Genomic DNA, 25,748 nt, shown 5'->3' on the forward strand with positions numbered 1-25,748 from the left:
GAGATGAAAACATCACATAAAATCACTGTTGCCATAACAACGGCTCTATGTTTCGCTCTCCTCCTCCTCTTCTTTCTCCATCCCTCTGCTGCAATGCATCACACCCTCTCTCCTCCTCCTCCTCCTCCTGCATGCACCTCCCTCCCCCAGCCTTCACCCATCCCAAAGACTGATTAGCGCGGCATCCTTCCACTGACACACCATGCAATTTCTGGAGATTACTGATTTTGTTTCCCTTTCCGCCTTTCTTCCTTTTTGACGTCTCGGTCAGCTTCCAATGCGGCTCTCCAAAAGATAGCCTGTCTCCCACCGCGCATCTCTCCTTGAGGGCAATAAGAGGAAGAAGTAGGAGATTTTTTGTTTTTTTGTGTGTGTCGTGCTCAAAATCTCTCCGATGGTCCCCGGTGTGACAGCGGAGAGACTTGCAGCGTCTGACGCGGGATGGAAAGCCTCCACCTCTGACCCATCAACAGGACGAGACGTTTCAAGGATACCAGTGAGGGAATAAAAAATTGCTTTTAAAAAGGCGACAGGTAAAAGGACGCTGCGCTCGACTGTGCTGCGTTTACGGGATTTTTTTTAAAAAAGAGGAAAGCTAGAATTTAATGTATTTTAAGCAAAATCACTGATTCCAGACTAGTTGATTGTCAGCCTAAAAGACGTAACTCCCTATGATTAATTCATAGCCACACCGCTGGGATGCACAAGAAGAATAGCGCACTTTTTTAGCCTCCAAAGACGCACAGATGGGCGGGCAGCAGCGTAAATAAACCCCCTCTTAGCTGTTCAATGCATGCCTGTCAATCCGCCTTCAGACTGGTGTCATGTGCTGGTGACCCATCTGAGCACGGGGAGCCACCTGCACGAGCACCACGCGCACACAGCAGCCACACAAACCACATGGCTTAACTGATGTGCACAAAGAGCGGATGAGTTCAATTGAATAAATCAGAGGTAAACACACTCTGCCCTAGATCACTGCCTAGAGCTTAACTTAAAAGAGATATGTAGTTGTGCAAATGCAATTTGGACTGCACAAAGAAAGCAATAACACTGATATGAGGCAATAACAATTAAAAAAAGGGGGATTTTTTTTGTTCCAAAGCCAAAGAGAGGTGGAAAAGCGAGAGGATTTCACACTTCTTCCAAATGCATTTCACTCAGACTGCGGCTCTATCAAACCCTGACCCTCCTTTCAGTTGTATCTGCAGACGCACACGTGGGAAAAGTGCAGCTGTTTCCTGTCGAAGGAATTCATGCATGCAACAGATTTTTATCACTCTTTAACTCATGCAAAACGCTCTTATACACTACGTCTTCCATTTTCGGCACACATTCCTCAGCATGGTCCCTAAAATATCAGTCTTCCAGTAGCCTTTATGGTTAATCTGATGGTACCATTTATCCACCAGTTCGTGTGTCGGGGCGTTATTTGGTGCATGCACATTGTGAGGCTAAACAGGCTGAAAGGGTGTGCCTCAGAGTATAAATAGTTGAACAAAGGCCCATTTGGAGCTGACGAGAGGCCGAAACCTGAAACTCGGAGTGATTCCTCCCTCTTGTAACTCTATACGCTCACACGCTGACAGAAAACTCTCCAGCTCAAAAGAGTGATTTAGGGACAAGGCAGTGAGCTGGGCACACACTGCTGGTGCTGCTGTCAGGGTTTTCAGGTGCTTAAGAGGACCAGATCAGCAAGAAGACCCACCTGCCCCTCCTTCCAGTCCTTGAATGAGCTGAGAAAAAGAAGAAGAAGAAGAAGACGGACCACACCCGGAGTCCCAACAGCATCAAGAAAGAGTCTCCTCCTCTCATCCCCCAGACTCTTAATCGCAGTCAGGACATTTCTGGGCATCTTCAAGGATTTCACCACAGAGCTGGAGTAGTTGTGTGCTAGATCTGTCTTCTGTCTCCCATTCTGAAGAGCGTGTGTGTGTGTGTGTGTGTTTGTGTTTTGACGCCGTTGAGAGCGACCACCGGTCTTCTTTCTCCTGTCAGGATGTCTGCTGTACAAGAGCTGCAGCTGCTGGTACCTTTGGCCCTCCTGGTGCTTCAAGGTGAGTGAGCAGCGGCGGTGTTGCCATGGTGACGCCGCAATGGCAACACCTTGGCATGAGCCACCATCCAATCTCACCCTCCATTCACTGACTGTGCACTTTGTCACTGTTGTTGAGGTGTTTCCTGTTGTCTGGTGTTGCCCTCTCTACCGCTGTCTGTCCTGTTATGTTTACAGGGTTTTCTCCCGTGTGTGTGTCTGTGTGTGTGTGTGTGTGTCTGTGTGTGTGTGTGTGTTCAGATTGAGATGTGTGAGTGAGTGTTTTATCATTGGGCTCGATTGCTTGCTAAAAGCCCAGCTGTTCAGGTTTTTTTTAAGAGTAATGAGATGAGGCCATGTGGCGGTGTTAAAATGGAGGGCACACACACACACACACATGTACACACACATGCACACAGATACAGCAGTGTTGTGAAATCAAATGACGAGAACAATGTAGATCATTCATTTCTCCCTGTGTTGCATTCAGCTATGTGTGGGTTTGTGTGTCCGCAGTTACTAATCAAGTAACTAATCATCATTTTCATCATCTGTTTATATTGAAATTATTTTCTCAAGTAATCAGCTTCATAAGTAGTTTATAGAATTACATTAAATGGTGAAAAGTGCCTGCTTTGATTTTCATAACAGCATTTTACCAACAGATTCAATTAACATTGATATGAGAGCAGAAGCAGCAAAGCTTCATGTTGGAGAAGCGGAAAATAGAGAATGTTTGTGTCTTTGCTTGAAAAATTGCTTAAACGTTTAATTAATTATATGAATAGTTAATTATCTGAGCTCAACTGATTTATAATTTGACAAATTGTTTCAGCTCTTGATCAGGTACGGACGTTTTCAGTGAGTTAATGTTGCAATTTCAGAACAAGAAATGAGTTGTTCTTAAATGTTCTTGTAAAAGGAACAGTGTCACAGATTTAGGGGGATTCAGTAGTATCGAGCTGAGAGGATTGCTGATTGCAACCAGGTGAAATTTCTCCAGTTAGTATTTCTTCAAAGTTCATTGTTCAGGAGGTTTTTACTGGGAGCAGAATTATCGTCAGAGGTCTCTTCCTCTCCAAAACAACCCGGCAATTAAAACTCATAAAAATGCTGAATAAAGCAGTTTGATGTTACAAATCAGTGTTTCTTCTATGCTGTGGGGGATGTCAGAGACAGGTGGCTCGTTCTGGATCTGCTAATGTGTGCTCACCTTATTATTGATCCAGACGTTCAGCAGGTTTTTATCAGAAGCCGAATTATCCAAAGAGATCTCCTCCTCCCCAAAACGAATGAACCTGGTGATTAAGAACAGTTAATAAATAAAACTAAAAACAAAAATAAGATGATTCTTATTTTCAGGTGTTTATACACTAAAGAAAATATACTTACTATATTGTATTCCATTTCTGCCAATATACCCCCTTAAATCCGACACACTGGACCTTTAAGGCACTTTTCTTTTTCATTTGATGCTTCTCACTGAGCAAATAATCCACCAAATTTAATGGGAAAGATTATAATCAGTATTCATTTCTGGATCAAATGGCTCTTAAGTCAGCATGGGTATTTATCGACTCAAACTTCAATCGGCTCCAACGGGCAGTGATGAAAACACAACACCCAAGGGGACGCACTCATTTTGGCCCCTCCGCTAGCTCGCTGTAATAACAGACCTTTACAATCAGCGCTCAAACGCTGTTCAAAATTTAGTTTGCACCGTGTTTGAGAAAGAGACTGAATCAGTAAGCGATATATAAAAAAGAAGTTACCACTGTAACATTTTTACCGGCCTCCATGACACCAGAAAAAAACACTAAAACAAAGGCCTGCTACTGCATGTCCATGCACGCGGCTCTGGTCTAATGGCAATGGGAAAGCCTATTTTTAACTGGGTTTCCCACGTTGAAAAACACTTGCGTCCATCTTTTCTACAGCACGCCGCAGCTGGTGTGTTTCACTCAAGTCAGCTGCATGTGCTATCTCTGTACTACTATCAGCCAAAACTAAAAAAAAACTAGTATCATGAATTAAAAGAGAAAATGCTCCTTTAAATTTGTGTCCTTAACCTTTCCACTCCTCCTGCTGGTGTCTGTATCATTTGAGATATCACGGCTCAATTTCCCACCTTCACAAGATGCCATTTACTGACATTTACTATTTTACAGCATGAAAAACACCCTTCACTGAAATGAAAATAGCCCGAGCTACACAGTCTGTCACCTTTAAGTTACTGTGGTCTCCTGACACCCACAGGAAGAGAAGCAATGCTGCAAGGAAATAATCTTTAACAGGCCTGTCTTAGGAAATTTACAGCTTCTCTTTATTTATGGCCTCTTGGTTTATCTGAAAACATAAATGGATGTGAAATGATCAATTGGCATGCATTGGCAGACAATTTAAACAAGATGAAGAGGCTGGTTATGGTTATGGAGAGAAAAAATGTTTTTCCTTTAAATAATTTGAGGTTTTCATTATGTTTATCAAATGAAAAAAAAAGCCAATGCCAGATTGTTTTTTTACTTGGCATGCTGTTGTCACAGATGATCTAATTTTAAGCACAGAGATTTAAAATTGAGCACAAAAAGGAAGCCATGCACTGAAAGAGAGATTTACTGAGCACTTATCACAATCAGCCAGCTGCTCTTTGTCTCGCACTCAGTCAAACAACACTACAAACCACACATACATGCACAAGCCAACAATGCTTCATAATCTCATAAAACATGGTACTTATAGCAATGACGTGATGTAAAAGTGGCAGTTTTTCAAGTGTATAAAGTTGAACCAAGCTGCAGAAAACTGAGCCAGAGAAGTGAAGCTTGGCAAAAAGTAAGAAGGTTACACAACCTCAATTGACAGAAACAGACAGTTCGAACGAGGAGCCGGCGGGTTAGTTAAGGACTGAAGCAAGTGAGCACATCTGGAGCTGGACGCAGTGAGGATGAGGATATATGACCAGACAGGGAATTGGATGGAATCTCCCAAAACAAGAGCAAATGAACAGATTGAGGCTGATAAAAAATAGCAGCTTGTGCTCATTTTTTTGTATTTTGACATGCTTTTGCATGTGCTAAAAAAAACAAAAAACATCAGATGGAGTTCAAGAAGTTTTTGGACGCCAGTTGATCTCGGAGGAAAGAAAACAAACATATTACAACCAGTTTTAACTAGGATGGTGTTCACAAGCTTCACCAAAACAGCTATCACACTAAGCTCTATCTAAGTCTGGTGACGGCTGCGGAGGGACCGACAGCTCCGACACGTTCTCATTTACAGATCATCAAGTAGCGCTGTGGTCATGGGATGACCTAGACTTAATCTAGGTCATTTTACACAGACAGCAGTTAACATGAACATATTACACTTTACAGTGATCAAAAATTGATGTTTAATGCTTGAATTGATTTTAAAAAAAGTTTCTTACCATTGACCAAACTTGTCAATGGTAAGAAATGCCATGTTTTTGCATTTATGATGTCAAGTTGGCATCTCGTGTTATAAAACTACCTCTGAGTTACCAAGTTGTTTTTATGACATGAGAGGCCGTTCATGAGAATTTTGTCAGTGAGAAACACAGCGCAGAGACACATTTTTAAAATAGCATGACAGAAGGATTCGGTAACAGAGTGCCACAGGGATGATGTTTCTCTGAAGTTATTGTCACTCTGTCAACAAAAATCCTGTGGGATTTTTCCATTGAATTTTTGATTATGGTATAAAATAGACTCTGTGGTACACAAACGTTTATGATACTTACACATTTAGTCCAGTGAGATAATCTCCATAAATGAACACCACTTTCAGGATTCTTGAAGCCAAAGTGCAATCACCACAGGTTAAACTCTAAAGATAGGCTATAAAGTAACCACATAGTCGCATGATTTAACGTCGCCACCACAACAAGGCTGAGAAATCGTGTTCGGCACGGCGTGATGACGTTCTGTAGCTCATTCAGCTACATGTTAGCAACCTCATTTTTAGAGACACATTAAAGCTTAAATGTTTATGAGTGGGGTATTATGGTGACATATTTCATGTCGTAGAACAAAATGTGAAAGTCTCATAAGCTTGTGTTATCTAACCAAAAACCCATTCAGAAAACCTGCAGACTTTGAGACGAGGGAACTGGGAATGCTAAAATGTTAACTCATTTCTGTCAGAACTATTTAATGGCCTAAAAGCAGTCTAATAGCCGTCTGCAGCGCTGCCTCTGTTAAAAGGTACAATATTATAACTTCGTCCACCGGTACCTCGTTTGTTGGTGTCAGGAAGTTTAGACTCTGCTCTCTGGTGCCATCTATTGGCTGTATCTGCTCGAGCATAAACAGTGACGTTTGAAACATCTGAAATGAATGGGTCTGTTTTTATTTGAAAAGGGAGATTAAATGAGCTGAAAGCATAGTGCTTCTCATAAACGCACTAACGAGCGCCTTTGGTGTTGATATCACACACCTCGGGGCTTGACAAAGCATCAGTATTTGAAGAGCTGGGACTGACAACGGGCGAGTAGCTCACTAACATAACAAACTTAATTTTTTTATGATACTCGAGAAGCCAAAATATTCCTCTCTTTCCAAACACAACAAGATTATTCACAAGTATAAACAGTGTAGTTGCTTTCAAGCCAGACCAGAGGCTTGTAAAACCTAATGTATCTGATGGTAACCTTAAGTAATGCATGCAGAGACTCTTTCGGAGCGGAGCCATATAGTCTGCAAATGGCTCGAGCACGGACTTATGGTCGAAGCACATCACTGTCAACAGGATGTTTGAACAACCACACCATCTTCTCCGCGCCGAGCCATTTGGATTCACGTCCATTCCATCGCTCCACTCCGACCACTGCACAAATTGGTAATCACATTACGGAGGGGCTCATCATCATTTTAAGTGGCAGGGGAGAACCTAAACTAATTATGACTACTCAAGTGGTGCACTGCAGCAAGTTCTGCACAAAAGCAAGTCTGATTTATGGTCCGTGCTTTGGTTTGAGAATTTTCTAGAGAAGAGTTTTACTGTTTGTAGATTTTCTGGCTTAAATCGGAAAATAACTCGTTGTGAAAGCAGAATTTGTGAAGCACCCAACACCCCTCCATTCAGACGCCTTTCAGAAGCATTTAAATCTTTAATATTTGGGGAAATCAGTTTGATTTCTTTCAAAAATATGAAAAAAGGCAACAAGCAAGAAATTGGCAAAAGGTGAAAAGAAAAGAATCTGAAAAATTGGTTTTAAAAACAGAGTATTATAAGAAAAATGTCCAGAAACGATATTTATTATTATTATATATTTGAAATTATGTCACAGAATATGTACATTATATATATATATATATTAGCACCTTTTATGTCATTTTCTTGTTATTGTTTTACATTTGTTGTAGGTTGCTCATTGCCTTCTTCAAAAAATTCAAGCAAATTTACTCAGGTTTCAAAGAGCTAACCTTTAAGGCAAAAAATATAGCCAATATTCCCTTAAAGTTGAATAATCTATTCAAATTGAGTACTCTTAATTCACCTTGTCTTCTGATTGAGTTTGCTTTCAAGCCCTGATAAAATATATCAGGTTGTACATGAATGTTATACGAAACTTGCAATAACTGCTACAATTTAGTATACACAAAGTCTGGATCTATATTTATCGCCTTGTACAGACAGCAGGAGCTCTTCATTGATTCACTCCATCTGAGCGGTCCTGCAGTCTGGACAACAACAACAACAACGTGATTCTAGAAACTGTAAAAGCGGTTCACATGTGCCGCATCTGTCAGACTCTGAAGCCTCAAAGCTGCATGAATATTATTTCGAAAAGAGTTTAATTTAGTTTCTGTGTGAGGCTTTTTTTACTGCCAGATCTGTTCTAACCCTCAGATCCGGGGCGAGATACTGTGCCACGACCTAATTTGCAGGCTGCATGCGTCCTGCTTACTTGTGTCTCACACACACACACACATACACACACACCTGAGCCCGTGTTCATCCAGCTGTGTGACAGAGGTCTGTGGCACGGTTTCCTGTGGCTGTAGGAGGGGGGTGGGAGTCAGGGGAATGACAGGGGCTTTGAAGGACGAGGTGACCTTCATCACAGCTCGATTTGTATTTGTAGCGCTGCAACCTCATTGGTTTATTAATTATTATTATTGACAACACCGTCAAAATAATTACGTATTTTTGGTTATATAAAACACATATCAGCTTGATGAGAAGCTGCAAGTTTTTTGTGTTTATTGGAAAAGTACTTTGTTATTCACCTGTTGAATACATAAACCGTCTTTAACTAAAGTAGTACAAAATACACAAATGCAAACAATCTCTCTGAGGCTAAATAACAAAACTGAAGCTACCACGTGTACACTCAGCTGTGCAGGCTGCTTGTTTGGATAATAGCTTCAGCTAAAGTAAAATAAACTGACAGTCAGGAGGCTGATAGCCTGGAGACAGGCCAATAAGAAGAGAGACATGAAGCCTACACTGGGGTAGTGCTTCTCGAAAATGCGTACGTGTATGTGTGTGTGTGTGTGTGTGTGTGTGTGTGTGTGTGTGTGTGTGTGTGTGTGTGTGTGTGTGTGTGCCAGAACTGCACAAGGGCAGAGAAGGACAAATACACATTATGAAGCAGATCATGCAGATAATACAATGTGTGCGTGGAGGGAGTGTTTTTGAACAATGTGTCACCTGTCTTGACAGAAAGGACTGCCAGCTGGCAAAGTGAAAAATCAATAAAGTCATTAAATGTCTATGAGCCGTTTTAGCGCCTTTAAGCTCATTGCTTTGGTTTCTGTAGCATCACTATTTTGGTTCAGCCTAATCACTCAAGCAACCATTTTGCTTCAGCAGCTGTTCACAGCCAAAAAGCTCTAATGAACCCACTTAGCGCTACCTGCTCAGCACCAAACAGCAGACGGACACAAATACTGACAAGCTGGTAAACATAGTGGAGCATTTAACAACTTAAGAGCCAGATATCTCCCTCAGGGGCAGGTGGAGACCAACAACAGAGCTGAAAGAGACAAATAATGGACTTAAGTCTGCAACGTTAGGGGTGCCTGGTAGTTTACCTGGTAGAGTGGGCGACCCACGAACCGAGACTGTGTGCTTGATGCAGTGGCTGCAGGTTCCACCCCAACCGGCGTTCATTTGCTGCATGCAATTTCCTCTCTCTCCCTGTCCTATAAAATAAAGGCAAAAGTTAGCAAGATTAACTTATGGGTGATAATAGGTTGGGTTTAGACCTTGTTTTTCTGCCAATAAGTGGTCAAAATTTAAGTGACGTCTGTAACATGAAGTGTGTTTTTTCAAAACACTCTTAGGAAATTAATAGTTTCTTCTCGTTAGATGCATGCAGTCTTCAAAATAGACTTGCAGCATGTGTAGAACACCTCGTATTTACATTTACTTTCTTGTCCGACAAAAGCACGTGGCTAGGCTTTTGGCTCAACATTCATATGGGAAGCAAACAGCTGGCTTCTGGGTGAAAGTCTGGGGTTTGTTGGACATATCCACATCGTTTCATGCTCCTTATATTACCACATAAATGGAAACATTTAAAACTGATGCTGTGACCGAGCGACGGTATTTGACATTTGGGAATAAAAACGGGCTGGTGGGACAAAAGCTCTGAGTTTCACCAACAAGTTGAATAGAGTTGTGAGACGAGGATTTTGAGAGAGGAAGAATGCTCGCCTTGTGTTTCATTCTCCAGAACAGATCCAGATCTATTTTGAGGAACAAAATGTCATTGAACATGCAACACTAAGAGCCTTTGTGCATGAATTATAGAGAACAGAGCTCACAACAGAAAGGAATGAAGTGAGATCAACATGAAACTAGACAGCAGATACAGATCGCAGTCTACATAAAAACACGCTCACTGTCGTCCTTGAGAACTGAAAATGTGGGTGGCGTCGTGTTTCTCTCAAAATGTGTTTACTGTTGGAAATTAAAAACATATAAACATCATTTCTAGGAGACGGGACTGTGTAAAATAATCACTGGTGGTTTTTGTTGACTTATTTTTTTCTGCATTTTTGGGCATTATCTGTTACAGTAATAAAAGAAAGCTGATTTTGGGAGAGAAATATGGCTGTCCTGAGAATCAAAACACAACAACAACTCAGAAAACACTATAACATGTTCCACAACAAAATGACACTTCAAAAAACAAAACAATGTTTTGGGAGGTGGTGTTTTTTTGTTGTCTGAAATGTACAGAATTTTGGAAATGTAGGTTTTTTTCCTTAAATGTTTGTTTGTTTTTGGAAATGTTGTAGTGTTTTCTGAGCTGTTGTAGTGTTTTGACCCTCAGTGCCACCTTAGAAAAGAGATAAATGAAAAAGGACAGGTTGGATTTAACTGACGTTGTGATGTTACTCTCTAGCTACTGAGAGATCCTCTTTTTGTTGTTGGAAACTTTCTACATATCTGTGCCATGTTTGTGCATTTGTTTTTCACAATCACATGTTGATGCCTTATTTCAACTTTTGGACTCTACAAATGAGAAATTGTGCTCTTGAAGTAATGCGGTAGCTGTTACCAAAAACACATTGTTACAGACTAATTTTTTTCTTCATTTTTTGTTGTGACTTGAGAATTATTTAAGTAGCAAAAGAGGGCAGCGATGAGCCGATGAGCTGATAGGTGTAGTAAAGAAAGAGAGCCGCTGCCTGGCTCTGGCGTGAATGTGCGATGAACGATGCAGAAATGAACAGAAAGCAGATAGGAAGTCCTCAGGGTTTTTGTTTACTGATAAAGCAGTGTGGTGTCGCTCCACCAGCTTTGTTGGTTAAAATGAAAGGGACGCTCTATCTCAGTGTGCGTCTACTTGTTCCAATGGAAAGTCTCTTCCTTGCTCAGTCTCAGGGGAAATGTCATGGATGTTTGGCATTTCCCCAGGTTATATATGCCTGCAGTATATGCGTGTGTTTTTGTCTCTGGTAACCCAGTCATGGAAACAGATGTTGTCCTCCCTCGTCTCTTTCGCTGTCTCGCTTATCCAATTTTCCTTTCTCCCTGCGTCTTATGGCAAACTCAGCAAACACCCTTGATCCTTTTTGTGTTTCCTTTAGCTCTCGGCCACATGCTAAGACAGCTATAACCTCGGTGGGTCGATGGTCTTTTGTGCTGCTAAAGCTTTTGGTCAGGTTATTTTTTGCTTTGTAGGCCTCGGGGGTATACAGCAACTGATATGAGGGATTAAGCAGCCAGCCCCCATCAGAAAAAAACCCTCCTAATCTGCAATTTCTGGAATATCCGTTGCATAATCCTGAACCTCCATCCACAGATTACGCAATGGATTTGCATTTCTGTGTGTGTATGTGTCCTGCTGCTGCTGGTGAGAAATGTTGCCGAGGCAGTTTGGCCTCTCTGTTTAGTCCGCACTTTGAATGTGCAGTTCCTTTTGTGTCGGCTTTCATCTTTGTCTCCCTGTCTCTCGCTGTCTTCTGAACTCGCTGTCTCAGCTTCGGACGGTCAGCAGCATCCCTGCCCACCTTGCACAATCTCGCCTCTCGCTGCGTCACCAACCTCCTTCGGGATTACTGCCCCACGCTGTCTGTGTGTGCCGCTAGATTTTCACCTGTCTCTCTTCATTCTTCTTGTCCTGTTACTTAAGTGCTGTCCTCTGTCCTCAGACACCCCCTTAATTTCTGTCCCGCTGTCAATCATGTGCTTTGTTGTAATGTGTCTCCTCTGTCTGTGTTCCAGGTCTCACCTCTTTTTCTCTGAGCAGTCGATATGCCAGCCATCTCAAACCCTTCTGTGTTTCTCTGCATGGGATGTCTTGCTCTTGTGTCTGTCTGGTGTCTCTTTCTGCCTGTCTTTCTGTCTTTTCTGAACAGTAGATCAGGGATACTCAACTTGCTTTACTTGAGGGCCACTTTTGAAAAACTACAGGAGGCCAGGGGCCAGTCACAGCAGCCCAATACATGTCTGTAGGATTTTAGGACATTTCAAGGATTTAAAGACGTTTCTAAAAATTCAGGGCATTTCTAGGATTTTAATATGATTCTCATATTTTAGGACATTTCTAGGATTTTTGGGCGTTTCTAGGATTTTAGGATGTTTCTTGCATTTTAGGATATTTCTAGGATTTGTAGGATGTAGGATTTTAGGATGTTTTCACATTTTGTAACATTTCTAGGACTTTGACATTTCTCAAATTTTAGGAAATTTCTCAATTTTTTGTCATTCACATAGGATTTTACATTAGGATTTTAGGATCTCTGTCAGATTTTAAGACTTTTCTACGATTTTAGGGCATTAGGGGCTTAGCTAGAACCTCAGTTGGGGGTGCAGGGGATCCTTCACTGGCACTATTTTTGATAAAACAAAAATAGCACTATGGCACCTAAAGTATACTAAAAGTACAAAAACAATTCCCAGTGTGAATTGCTTTATTTTTATTATAAATTACAAAATGTTTGGGGGGCCCCCGGCATCCTATTGGGGGCCAGATTTGGCCCACGGGCTGTAAGTTGAGTATCTCTGCAGTAGAAGCTGATATTATACAGTAGAATCTCTCACAGACTTGAGTCAAAATATCATTGTACATTTATGTTTAACCACAGATTTGGTGGTGACTATTTGCAAAAATGTTGAATTTGCTTACCTGTGAAGTTTTCGAGAGCTTTAAGAGATGAATGACTTTCATCGACCTCTGCTGAGGATTAGCTGCAGCGCTGACAGGTGATGCAGTTTACAGCAGCCTGTAATTAACACAGTCACATTTGGAACAGACAGGAAAGCTAATTAGAGCAGAGATTAAGCTGAAAAATATAAAACAAAATGTATTTTTCACTCACTGTGTTGCTTTTTGTGAATAAGTGCAACTGTTCTCTAAGCAGGATTTGCAAAATGCTGGTTGCCTCAGGTCTGCTTGCTATAATCTAGTGGTCCTCGGCAGACCTGCCTCCCAGAAAACCCCAGAAGGCAAAACCCCGGCCTTAACTGAACCCTGTTTTATAGGCTCAGACTTGCTCACTTGAGTTACTGTGGTATGTCTCATGTTTGTGTAAATCCTATTTAAAGATAAATTGTGGTTAAATACAACTTCACTCATATTTTCATAGTTTTGGAGATTCATCCTGTGGGTGAATATAACATTGTACTCACCAAAGTAATTGCTGAGATTTGCGAAAACAACAATGATGATGCTACAATGAAGTTGGAATCACAAGCACCCGGACATGTAGACTGTAACTATGTTTACATGCATAAAAAATATTCCACTTTTATGCCCTTATTCCAAAAAAGGCAGTATTTCCTATGAGCTGTTTACAAGGCTAACAAAAATACATTTTTCACTAATACTCCTGGTTACATGCAGCCATGCCTATTTCGATTAACATATCCAAAAATTACATTTATGACATCAAAATACTGAAACGTGGCGCATCTGGAGCTGCTTGTCATTTTGATTTGTTGCACTGAAACAGGATTTTTTAAAAAGGTTTTCTGGTGGCAGACTTGTTGGATAATGTGAACACAGCTTTCCTCTACCATTCATTTAACCACCTTCTTGAAAAGGTCGGCATTTGGATATTTGTGCCATCCAAAACCCTGTTGATATCCAAGTCTTTCAAAATATTTAAAAGTTGTTGAGTTTCTCCTTTCAACCACGGACACAAGAGGTTTCTTCCAGCTGCGTTCACAACAGACGCCGCCATCATGCTGCAGCGAGAGGAGGCTTTTGGCGTCGGGATCTTACACCAATGACTGATCATCGGCTTGGTGTATCAGGGCCATAGACTGTATGTAAAGATGGATAACATGACATTCCCCCTTAAAGTGTAGCTTTTGAGTCTGGATCGCCCCCTGGTGTCTGTCTGCAGTATAGGTCATAGAGCCTGCCTGTCCATGTTAGTGAATGGGACATAGGCCAAACTAAAAATAGCACACCCTAAAATAATTTTTTCCCAAAGATGGTTTCTGTCACTGAAGTTAGCTCTATCACCCTGATGTTTGTTTAAATGATCATTTTTATGATAAGTTTGGTTTTAATGAGTTATTCAATTCCACTAAAATGGGGATTTTTTCGCCATGATTGACAGCTGTGTCAGCCAATCCATGTGCATTCAGTGGAGCTGCTTGTGATTGGTCGGACGGGTGTTTTGGCGGGAACTCCCCAATGTGGATAACGTTACTGCGCAGACTCCGGCTTTCAATGACACCACCAGCGCAAGATGGCAGCACTCGTATCATAGGATATTTTAGCCTCACTTAAGCATAGAGGGGATAGGTGGAGGCGTAACGCCCATCTTTATATACAGTCTGTGGTGGGGGCCTTTAGGTTGTCTAGTTATGCTTAAAAACGAGCAAGCCACAGCCTCTTAAAAACAGTAATTTTGGCCTCTGAATATTTTTCCCGGGGGGGGGCAGCAGTTCAGGGTGGCCATGGCTCCTCCTCAGGGGCGTCATTGCTGTTCAGGTTCTCTAAAACTAAACCTGGAATTAAATCAGTGACTTTCAGGCCGGGGTTCAGTCTTGTCAGTCACGGGTCCAGCTGGGTTCAGGTCTGTCTTTTGTTTAAATGCATGTGTCCATCTCTTGTTTCAATACAATAGCATTTACGTTTGGGTTTATATTTTGGGGCCTGTGAAATTCTTACATTATGTTCTTAACTTTCTCTCCTTTTCCCTCCCTGTTTTCTCTCCCTCCCTCCCTCTTCTCTCTCTGCAGTGCATCAGCCGGCTTTAGGCCTCCTCCCTCCTGCTTCCCCATCTCCCCCCATGCTTTTGCAGAAATGGCTGTTACTACAGAAGCCTGTGCTAACTTTCTCTTTCTCTCCTCCTCCCTCATCATTCCCCCTCTTCATGTTTCTCTGCGGTGTGGTGGCATTTCTATTTGTGTCATTTTTTTTTTAACTCTCACTTTGGTGCTGCAACATTTGTATCCCAGGGAGTAAAAAGTTAGACCTTTGTTTTTAGATATTTGTGCACGTGAGGCCGTGGACGCTGTGGAGCCTCTGTGAATCTCAAACTTTTAATGATTTCAGTTCATCTGATCAGCGTTGTGTTTCCTGTCCTCTCCCTCATCTTCCTCCCTCCCGTCTTGCGATTCAAAACAAACACATCCCCAGAGGTCAAAGTTGAGAATAGCACAAGATCATTGGTTGAGAGCCATGCTGAGGCCTCAGTGGAAACTGCAAGGTGCAGTGTGAGAGAGAAACAATTGGAGTTACAGGTGTGTAACTCCTGGCCGATGAGGAGTATGTGTCATGATGATGATGGCATATATAGACTCACGCTTCTATATATGATTTTAGATCAGTTAAAAATTAACAGAATGCAAGAAATTAGTATCGCACACTGCAACCTCTTTATTTCCCCTCAGATTCACGGACTGAAAAACACCTCAAATGTAAATGACGACAAAACTCAAAAGCAAATGATTCAAATTCACAACAATCTATGATTGATGAGTGGAAATAAAAACATGCAAGAAAAAAGCTATGCCCGATACAAAAGAAAAAAAACGCATGCAATAAGCATTGGGAGCAAGCACGCAAAAATACAAAAGTTACTGTAGCATATATGTTTCGTTAAGTACTGTTAAGTCAGTTTGCCTGCAAGTACTGAGATACTAGAAAACACTAGAGCTCTGCCCATGTCTCAGCCTCTCCCTCGTGTCACGGCTACATGACAGAGAGGATGATGGCCTCCCACGGCTCTTACCTCTTAACCCTGTGACCCGCAAATACACAAAGAGCAATGAGGTGACACAGGAGGTTTCTAACTGTGTGTTCTTCACCCTTTTTCACTCTGCAGCGGCTCTGTGCCGAGGAGCCTGCGTGGAGGTGGACCCGGACACAGAGGCGGTGGCCAACGAAGGCTTCAAACTGGGCTGCATCTCCTGTAAGATGAGGGGCGAGGTGCCCGCCAGAGCCACTGTTGACTGGTACTTCATGGCTTCGGATGAGACCGAGTTCACACATGTGAGTAGTCACAAGATAAACGACAAGGTCGCAGTGACCGAGCTCAGTAACTTTTTAGCATGACTCATTACAGAGACCGTTCAAAGGGTTTTATGCTCTCAGCAAAGTTTTACCCTAAAGGTCAAATCTAAGTGTTTGTTTCCCTGGTTCAATAATCAAGAACCAACAGGCTGCAGCCTTCTGATGTTAAACTCCAGGGATAATCATTTTTGATTGGGGGCCACTTTTGCAAAAAAATAAATAAATAAAAAAATTTCTAGGATTTCAATACATTTCTAAGATTTTTGGACAATTCTAAGATTGTAAGGCATTTCTAGGATTTTAGGATGCTTCCCAGATTTAGGAACATTTCAGGGATTTTAGGATGTTTCCAGGATTTTAGCATGTTTCTATAATTTTACAACATTTCTGGGATTTTAGGACGTTATTAGGATTTCAGAATATTTCTGGAATTTCAAGACATTTTGGGAATTAAGGATTTTTCCATGATTTTAGGGTGTACCTAGGATTTTAGGACACTTTGGGTATTTTAGGACATTTCTTGGATTTTAGAACATTTCTAGGATTTTAGGACATTTATCAGATTTTAGGACATTTCTAGGATTTTGGGCGCTTAGCTAGCACCTCTGTCTGGGGGTTACAGGGATCCTCCACTGACACTTTTTTGATGAACCAGCTCTATTTTGATGCTGTTTTATGCACACTGACACCCAATTGCCAGAAAAATGCTGGCATTTTACATTTCTTCAAACCACAGATAAATTACATTTATGGTTAGGGAAAGATGATTTTGGGGGGCTTAAAAATGGTTTTGGTGGCACAATCATTACTGGAGAAGCTGTCAATATCTTGGTAAAAAAAAAAAAAAGCAACCACTTTTCATGACAACTACCGTCGTTCTTGATATGCTGATGTGATACATATGAAACGTACAAATGTTACATATTCGTGGGTTGCAGAAATGTACAATGCCAGCATTTTCTTCTGGCGTCTGGGCTGTAACCCTTAACTTCCTGCAAGTGGCTAAAAGGAAACCAACTCTCCAGATTTTCCTGAACATTTAATGAGGGCAAAGCCTGCTGCTGAGGGTGTGGTTGTGTTGGTTGTGGTTTAAACTTTGGAGATCGTAAATTAAAACAAAAAGAAAAACAAAATGTTGACAGTTTTGCCATTTAAGAAATGTCTGTAAAATTAAATGCAGCCAGTTTTCTCTCTGATGTATTTAGTTATCATGTATCCAGATAAAGCAATAGATCAAATCGGCATAACGCCCCAAATACATCCATCACAACAGGGTCATTTGTCTTCTTTTCCGGGAAACGGCTGCAATGCATTTATCATGAGAGAGAGCAGTGTCTTGCATTTTTTATGACAGGCATTTTTTTCCCCTGTGTGTCGACTGGAAGGCAGCGCTTTTGCTGAACCAGGGAGTCCTCACTAGCCATTATGATACATTACTTTAGCAGGAGAGATCCCATTAGCCCTCAGCTGCCATTTAAAATCTCTATACACTAATTCACCAGGAAGTGCAAAGGTGAGGTTGTAACTGCGGCTCAGTCGATACGGGGAAACAGAAGCAGCAGCGATGTGGAGACCGGCCGTCTGTTTGCTCAGGACATGAACTGAATTTATCAGCACAGAACAGTTTGTTTTACATCCAGCAGCATCCACGAGGGAACGGCAGCTCTCTGTATTTTAGTTTTAGTTTTATTTATTTACGTGTGTAAATAAACAGGACTGCAAGCCAGATTCAAAAACAGGTGTGTTAGGAAATATCTTTGTTGCTGCTTTAGTTAAGTTTGCTTAAAAGTGCAGCTGTTTGACAGGCACATGTGGATAAGAAACTTTTTCCGGGCACAGTTTTTGCCCTTGGAGGCTGAAATTTGGCACAAAGGTCACAGTTATTAGGTCCAGTGTGTAGGATTTAGGGGGATGTATTAGGAGTGATGGAATGTAATATCATAAGTTTTTGTTCTTTAGTGTAAAATTGCCTTAAAATGAGCCATTTATGTGGGTCCTCATCTACAGTCTGCCATGTTGCACCGCCATGTTTCTACAGTAGCCCAGAAAGGACAAATCCGACACTGAATATTGTGAGGGCCATGTATGTTTTTGCAGTTAGCAGCCCCTCCACAGCGGGCAGGGGTGGAAAAACACTCATGTTTTAACATGAAACTGCTTTATTCAGTGTTTTTACTGGTTTAAATCATTATCATTTTGTTTTGGAGAGTAAAAAATACTGTCCTGGGTTAGAAAAAAAAAAATACAAATTCATGGGCGCCAAAATCAAATTATTATAGATAGCAAAGAAGTGACGAGTAAAAACTGAACTTGTTGTTATAACTAGCACTGTAATGGTTGAACCATATTTTTTCACTTTTTTATACAAGTTGTGGTGAGAGAAAGGCAATTCGTGGCATTTCATGTCTGTTTATTTGTTTTCTTACCTAACAAACAAACATAAAAACTAAAAATGGCTTGTATTTTATTTCTCATTTTTGGATTTCGAAATGAAAACCAAACAACTATTTGTTTTTTGTTGTTTTTTCCATTTCAGTTTCTAAAAGGAAACGTCAAAGACCAAATGGTACACGGACCATTCACAGTGTCTATGTCGCTTTGCCTCCTTTTCAGAGAAATCCCATTCTGCATTTCTTTTTCAGTTATACAGCTATGAAGAGCAAAGGCCCTACACCAGTGATCCACGTTTCTTTGATCGTCTGCACTGGAACGGCAGCAAGTACACGGAGGACCTTCAGGACGGCTCTATCTACATCCTCAATGTGACCTTCAATGACACGGGAACCTACAAGTGCATGTTCAGCCGCACCCTCATGTACACCAACTACGAGTTTCAGACCAACGCCACTAAGATTTTCAACGTGACAGTGGTGCCAAAACGTAAGAGCACAGAGGAGGGATGTTGTACTGAATGCTTAAGGAGGGAAGAAGGAAACTGAATTAGCCAGCTGCACAAATCAGCAGCACGGTCCTAATGTCCATCAGGTTACACGCCTGAACGAAAACAGATGTTTCCGTTCAACAGAGAAAAACTGTCACAGCTGCCATTAATTAAAACCGCTTTGGTTAATATTTTCATATTATCGATTGACGAAATTAATATATCAATGTGAAAGGGGTTGCAAATTGTTAGAAACTCACAAAGAACTATCACCAAACCCTGCAGTTACCCATAACTTTCTACAGAACTTTTTTTTTTTGACATCTCTCAGCCAAAACTTGTTTTGATAAAACTGAGCAAACCGGCATGATTTCTTTCAAAAGCATGAGATGAAGGCAATGAGCAATTAAAGAAAAAGAAATGAAAAATCTGCAAGAAATTAGTAAAAAAAAAAAAAAAAGTACATGAAAATTACCTAAGAATTTGTATATTTTTTAACCAAGGAAATTATCTAGACAAAGTGCTAAAATTCTAATAATTTTGAAGCATAATATTCAATATTTAACTTTTTTCCCTAGCCATTTTTCCTACCTTTAAAAAAAAATCTAAATCTTCAAATTTCTTGCAAATTGTGAAACATTAATGATCTAGTTGCTCGATGCCTTTTTGAAAGAAATCACACCAATATGCTGAGTTCAAAGGTTTAAATACTTGTGAAAAGATCTGAGAACAGAAAAAGACTCTGTTTCGGTGTCTGTTTCTTGTTTACAAATTCTCCAATAACAGCCAAACAGTGCACTAAAATTATTTCTGGAGACCTTTTAGAAAGGCAACAGAATCTTGGTTTATATTTGATCCGTGCTGCTGCATTAAATAACTGATCTGAGTCAGTGGTGGAGGGCATATGAAAATGCAGAAGCATAAACTGTAGTTGTTTAAGAAACGACCCCAAATCCTGAGAAAAAATCTGCTGGGATTTGAGCTCAGACATGAGCAGGGAGATCTGGGCACCAGTACTAAAGAGGGAAGTTTACCACAGTTCATTTACACAAACTTCACAGATACAAAGCTGGTTGAAAATCAGCAAAGTATCCCTTTAACTGTATCTGCCGCAGGATTCAGCGATGAGTTATGACTCTGTAATTCAGGACAGGAGGCCGTGACTTATGACTCACATCGTTTAAAAGATGTATGGCCGAGGCAGCCCTCATCCTTTTCATGGTACAAATTAAACCCAAGCTCCTTTCTGTAAGCACACAGACACAATATATCTCACCTTATCTCCCTCTGTGTCTCTCTAGTCACCAGAGGAATGGCATCCATCTTGTCTGAGGTGATGATGTACGTCTCCATCATCGGGCTGCAGGTATGGCTCGTGGTCGAGATGATTTACTGCTACAGGAAGATCGCAGCGGCAGGAGAGGAAGCTCTGAGAGAGAGCGCGTGAGTCACACTTTAAAACACACAAACACAAACACAGCCGGCCTCTCTCCAGTGCCCGTCCTCCAGTTCCAGATCCTGCTGGGCCGTCCAAATGTCCTGACTTCACACCGACCGCTTTCACCTTTGTTTTTCCTCCCTGACACTGTTTGGGAAGCAGAGACACAATCTGTTTTAATCTGCTCTTCTCAAAAAATAACAAACATTTTCCTCACTGAACTGACATCTTGTTCTGATTCACTGATCTTGACCGCCTTTTTCTTTCTTTCCATCACTCTCTTTCCTTCAGGGCGGAGTATTTAGCTATAGCATCGGAAAGTAAAGATAATTGTGCAGGTGTACAAGTGGCAGAATAGCACCGGTAGGTCTCACTAAACTTCATGTCTGAATCTTCTTTTGCTTTCCTTTGATCTCTGTTTTATACCTGGATTTAAGCTCCTCAAAAATTAGGCTGAAAACACGTGTAGACTGCAGACATTTGACCTTTTGACCAATGAGTTGTCACAGTGAAAATTTTTTTCCCAACTTAAATGACCAATTCTCACCATGTCCCCTTCCTAAATAAAGTAATTTGTACCCTAAAATTATTATGATAAATTGCACCCCAAAATTACTTAAAACTTTGAGCTCTGAGCAAATTGGTTTGATATTTTTTTCGGTGGGAAAAATAGGGAATTTGCATATTGCATGAAATTAGTACATTAAAATTGTTTTTTTAAAAAGCAAGGGTAAAATGTCCAAAGAACTATATTTATAATGATCATAATTCTATATATAAAATTATTTTACTGAATTATTATAACTTTTGGGTCATTTTCCTTGGTCATTTCTTTTTATTCTTTTTTTGTTTTTCATTTTGCTTTTTTATATTATCCAATTTTTTGTTTGTCTGTCCTGTTTTTTGTTTTGTTTTTGTTTTTCTTGCTATTTTTTAATTTTTTTTTTGTTGTTTCTTTTGACCAAATCCTTGCTAATTTCTTGGTCATTTCCTCTTAAGAGGCTCATTGCCTTCTTCCCATGTTTTTGAAAGAAATTAAGCCAATTTGCTCAGGTTTCAAAGGGTTAATGTATTGCCTTAATTAAATTGCATTACTTTTGTTTCTTTTCATCCTTCTCCCCTCTATACTCTTCCTAAATGCCTCTTCAGTTTAGAACAAGTTTATTTTTATCCAGGTACTGAAATAAAATACTTATGCTGTCTTTGTAATGCATTTAACACTGTTTAGGTTTTAGAAAGAGCTTTTTGTTCTCTATAAACCAGCGTGTTTGGGCTCTGAGAAAGGTGACGTTTTACTGCTCGTAGCTGTTGTCTTTTATATGTTAATAATCCTGACAGTTTTATATTTTTGTTTTTACTTCAGGTCGAGGAAGAGTTCAAAATTGCATCTTTGAGGAATCACACATTCCCGCTTTCATGCCCTCTCCTCTCACCGTCAGTCGCATCCCGCCATCCTCTCCACACGATGGAAAAATCAAACCACAGAGAGGAGAACGATCGCCACTGAAAGGTTTTTTTTAAGTGACTTTCTGCAGAAGGATGAAAATACTCAACTATATTTTGTCCCGAGGGACACGAAGGATGCACCAGGTCCTGGTGCAACGAGACACACAAAGAGAGAGAGAGTTGAATTGTATATAGGTGTAGACATATGCACAGATACTCTTATATATACAGTACACGATATATATATTATTGGCCTACATTGTATATCCACTATCTGCATGCTAACGAGCTAATCAAAACAAACAGCATCATGCTTCTGATGTGAATTAGTCTGATTAGAGTTTTCCTGAACCTGTCAGTGTTTCCTCTGTGAAGCTTTGGTCAACATGAATTTTTTTTTTTAAATGATAAATCAACATTTTGATAGCCGAAAAATATATCAAAAACTTATTTTTTGTTTTGCCTTTAAATAATAGTATATTTGAATAAATTTAACAGCCAAATTCCTTGCTGTTGTGATGTAACATTGCTGGAAAATACAGAGGAAACACTGTTGCAACAGCTGATATTTTGTCCTGATGTATTCAGTGTTTCATTTTGACCAGTTTTAATGCAAAATACTAACAAGTATTTGGCAGAATATCCCCCCAAATCATCCTAAAATGGTGTCAGAAAACAACATTAATAGACCATAAATGAAAAGTGCAACAGATAAAAAAACACAATAGCACGCCCATCATACAAGCAGTGGCCACACAGGCAAACGTCTAAACTTTTGACATTTTTATCAGTCTAATAAATTTGGAAACTATTATCAGTGGTTCAACCCCAACTTATAACGCAGCTAATCATTTTTGTGTTTCCTCTTAAGAATTTCTGATAGATTTAATTTCATTCTGCTCACCAAGCAAAGCGATGCATGAAATGTGAATTCTGCGAAGTGTTCAGCTCGTCACTGGAAGGCGTTTGATAGAAAATGATTAGTATTCGCAGAGTTTTTAATAATCAGCTCTCAATTAAAGGAACATGCAATCATTAGGTACTGTATATTCTCAGTTAGAGGGATCATTTGGATTTTTTCAAGTGGTGCTATATGATATAATCAGTGTTGGGAAGGTTACTTTTAAATCGCAATAGTTTACAGATGACTAGTAAAAATGTAATAAGTTACATAATTATTTTAATTTCTTCATCAAAGTAATGTAACTTGTTACTTTTTGATTACTTTTCTAACAAATGTTTTGCACAGGGCAATAAGGCTGAAAAGACATAAAAACATGAGTGCATAAATCAGATTTGTCTCTGCAGCTTTACTGACCTGTGTTGTCCAAAAATATGCCAAAAAGAAGACGTTCCTGCACGGCAAAAAGATGCAAAGCAACAGAATGAACATTTTAATCGACATCTAAACTTTTACTGACTTTTTTCATAAGTAATCACAAACATTTTAATTAGTCACTGTAATTTAATTGCATAATGTTTTTCTCAGTAGCTGTAACTGATTACAGTTACATTAATTTTGAAATTTAACTAGTTACTTGAGACTAGTTAAATGGGGACGTGAGGTCCATCTTTATATACAGTCTATGAAGTTTCCCCTCTGTTAAAGTTTCTCCTCTGTATAATTTGGTTTAATATTTGTCTCCACAGTGACATTTTGTCGCTGTCATGATCACTCAGTTTTCCTGTTTCCTGTTTGTTATTTTCTCAGTAAACTGCTGTTACAAACAGCTGAACGGCGGCGTAAAACAGCTCACGGCAAAGGTGGACTTTTGTGTAGGAATACAGAAGTTATATGGTTGAGAAAATGTAGTGCCAAAGAAAAGGACTGTCTGATAGAAAGATAAATCACTAAAAAAACTTTAATATAGCGTTCACTAAGACTGATATTGATTATTTTTTTTTTAGGTAGGACTTTTTTTTAAAGTGGCTAAAATACATGTAGTTGTCAGCCCCTCTCGGCAGCAGAGTAATGCTGAACTTCTAGGTTGCTAGTCCCGTCTGTTTCTGCAGACACAGAGCTCATCGACTGCCATCTACTGTATGTAATACACTGACTATAGATAAGCATCTCATACAGCCCCACTTCAAAAAACCCAAACTATCCCTTTAAACTTATTAGAAAAACAGAGCAAGTCATGTTTTAACGTTTCATATCCGCCCGGGGCAGCAAGTGATTTGAGATCCTGTTTGATCTCAACTTCTCAACACTGATGTTTTTACTGTGTTTACCCGCATCCCTGACAACTCATGATGATAAAAACCAGCCATAAAAAGTGTTGACTTTTGCGCAACAACGATCTCGAAGATAATTTCAGTTGAATTCCCTTTTAATCAAAGGCTTTTCAGAGGACCGCCGCCCTGTTTGAACTGGCTGCAGAAAGTGCACTCACAAAAACTGCACCTGCAGCCAAAGTGTGACTTCCTGTGAGAACACCATGCTCTCTTCATTTCACCGGACTAATTTGTAGCACACCAAAAAAAAAAAAAAAGATAAATAAATGAAATGCAGCTTTACCAATATATCCCAAGTGTTATTACAGTGTCAGTAAATTTGTCTACAGTGGAAACTTTCCCACTGATGTGTAATTTCACACAGATGTCTTAGTGTTTTTGTAGAAACTTAAGGGCTTGGCTAATCGCTATATATCTAGCTGCCGTGGGTAAATGTACCACAGAAACCTGTCCAGTGTGCCTCCCAGGGTGAAGCCAGTGGAAACCAAAAAGTGAAGAGCTGAAGCGTTGTTACTAATCTTTTAGTGCTGTGCTGGCTTCTCTTTCCACACAGCCTGACTTTGAGTGTCGGTGAACACTAGAGGGCAGCAAAACACTGCCGTTCTGCATGTTTACTGTTCATTTCTTTTGTACCAAAACTGAGTTTGATACAGTTTGAGATACTGAGAAGGGGAAACACACAATCTTATAAATTAACACAGACTAACTGCATGCTTATTGATGGAATAAGCAAAGTATAGAACAAACACAGAGCATCCAATGAGATGCAAGCTACGAGAAAAACAAGCGAAGCTCCAATATGCCTACTGAGTGATTTACTTTTTGGGTTTGCTGCACCAGTCAACATCTGAACGCCTTTTCCTGCACAGATGAACCAACCAGTGAAAAGAGAACCACACTGCTCCCCACATTGTTGGTCTGCTTTGTGTGCACGTGAATAAAACTGCAGTTTTCACTTCATGTGTAGGTGTGAAAATGTTGCTTGCCACAAAAAAAAAAGTTATACAAAGAAAAAAATTAAAATTTGTGAGAAAATCAGCCGGGTCTCGCTTAAAGTCTTTCCATCTCACTTAAACGGTGTCGGGCCTTTTAGCCTGATGCATCTTCAATTTCCATTTAAAGTTCATCTTCATCCACATTTTATTTTAAACATGCTGACTGAAGGCACACTGTGCTTCTCCAAATCCAGCAAGTGTATGTTTTAAATACTTATCAATTTGTTCTGTGACCTGTATGTGAATTTTTAATAACACCACGCATCACAGCCAGAAACTGTAAAAACAGAAATTATCACTGAATTTTTAAATTTCCGAATGTCTTTGAACACATCATGTTTTGTTATACAGGTTTGAGAAAAACAATTCCCTGACTTTTCCAAAACTTTTCTACAACTTTTCCAGGCCTGGAAAATGCTACTTGCAAATTCCATGACTTTTCTGGGTTTTTCGTGACCATACGAACCCAGATTGATTGACGTAGTTAAACTTGTACAGAGGATCACACGGAGGGATTTCTTTACGTTATAAAAAGTGTTGACGACAATATTCTGGAAACATCTCAACACATCCCCTCTCTCCTCTCATAAAATTATGTACAGATATCAAACTTTAAAAACATCATTTGTTTAGTTGCATTTTTCTAAATTTTACTCCAGAATATGTACGTTTCAAATGTTGGTGCAAAGCCTTAACTACTCTTCATTTTGTTGACTTTAAAGCAGTCAAATTTACACACATTGAGTCAAACTTGAATTGTTGCCTCC

At 40.1% G+C, this 25,748-nt stretch overlaps 1 protein-coding gene across 2 annotated transcripts; it reads left to right on the forward strand.

The window, feature by feature from the left end:
* The first annotated feature begins 135 nt into the window (after window positions 1-135).
* On the forward strand, window positions 136-25,024 carry scn1ba (sodium channel, voltage-gated, type I, beta a). Of its 2 annotated transcripts, XM_088084575.1 has the most exons (7): window positions 137-533; window positions 1,999-2,057; window positions 15,799-15,965; window positions 18,629-18,866; window positions 20,169-20,310; window positions 20,597-20,668; window positions 21,669-25,024. In XM_088084575.1, the coding sequence occupies exons 2-6, from the start codon at window positions 2,000-2,002 to the stop codon at window positions 20,661-20,663; spliced, it is 672 nt and encodes a 223-aa protein (XP_087940701.1). In that variant the 5' UTR covers window positions 137-533; window position 1,999; the 3' UTR covers window positions 20,664-20,668; window positions 21,669-25,024. The 2 variants fall into 2 exon arrangements, with proteins under 2 accessions (XP_042346338.2, XP_087940701.1); XM_042490404.2 differs by lacking the exon at window positions 20,597-20,668 and having other exon boundaries at window positions 136-2,057.
* The last annotated feature ends 724 nt before the right edge of the window (window positions 25,025-25,748 follow it).

Source organism: Plectropomus leopardus, chromosome 11 (assembly GCF_026936395.1).
Source record: "Plectropomus leopardus strain MGB_pleo_1.0 chromosome 11, ASM2693639v1, whole genome shotgun sequence".
NCBI lineage: Eukaryota > Metazoa > Chordata > Actinopteri > Perciformes > Serranidae > Plectropomus > Plectropomus leopardus.

Bases quoted from the DNA above. Each gene is read 5' to 3' on its own strand.
- scn1ba (XM_088084575.1), top strand. From the start codon at position 2,000: ATGTCTGCTGTACAAGAGCTGCAGCTGCTGGTACCTTTGGCCCTCCTG. The intron at 15,966-18,628 runs GTGAGTAGTCAC...TTTCTTTTTCAG, and splicing joins ATGAGACCGAGTTCACACAT to TTATACAGCTATGAAGAGCA. The intron at 20,311-20,596 runs GTGAGTCACACT...TCTTTCCTTCAG, and splicing joins GAAGCTCTGAGAGAGAGCGC to GGCGGAGTATTTAGCTATAG.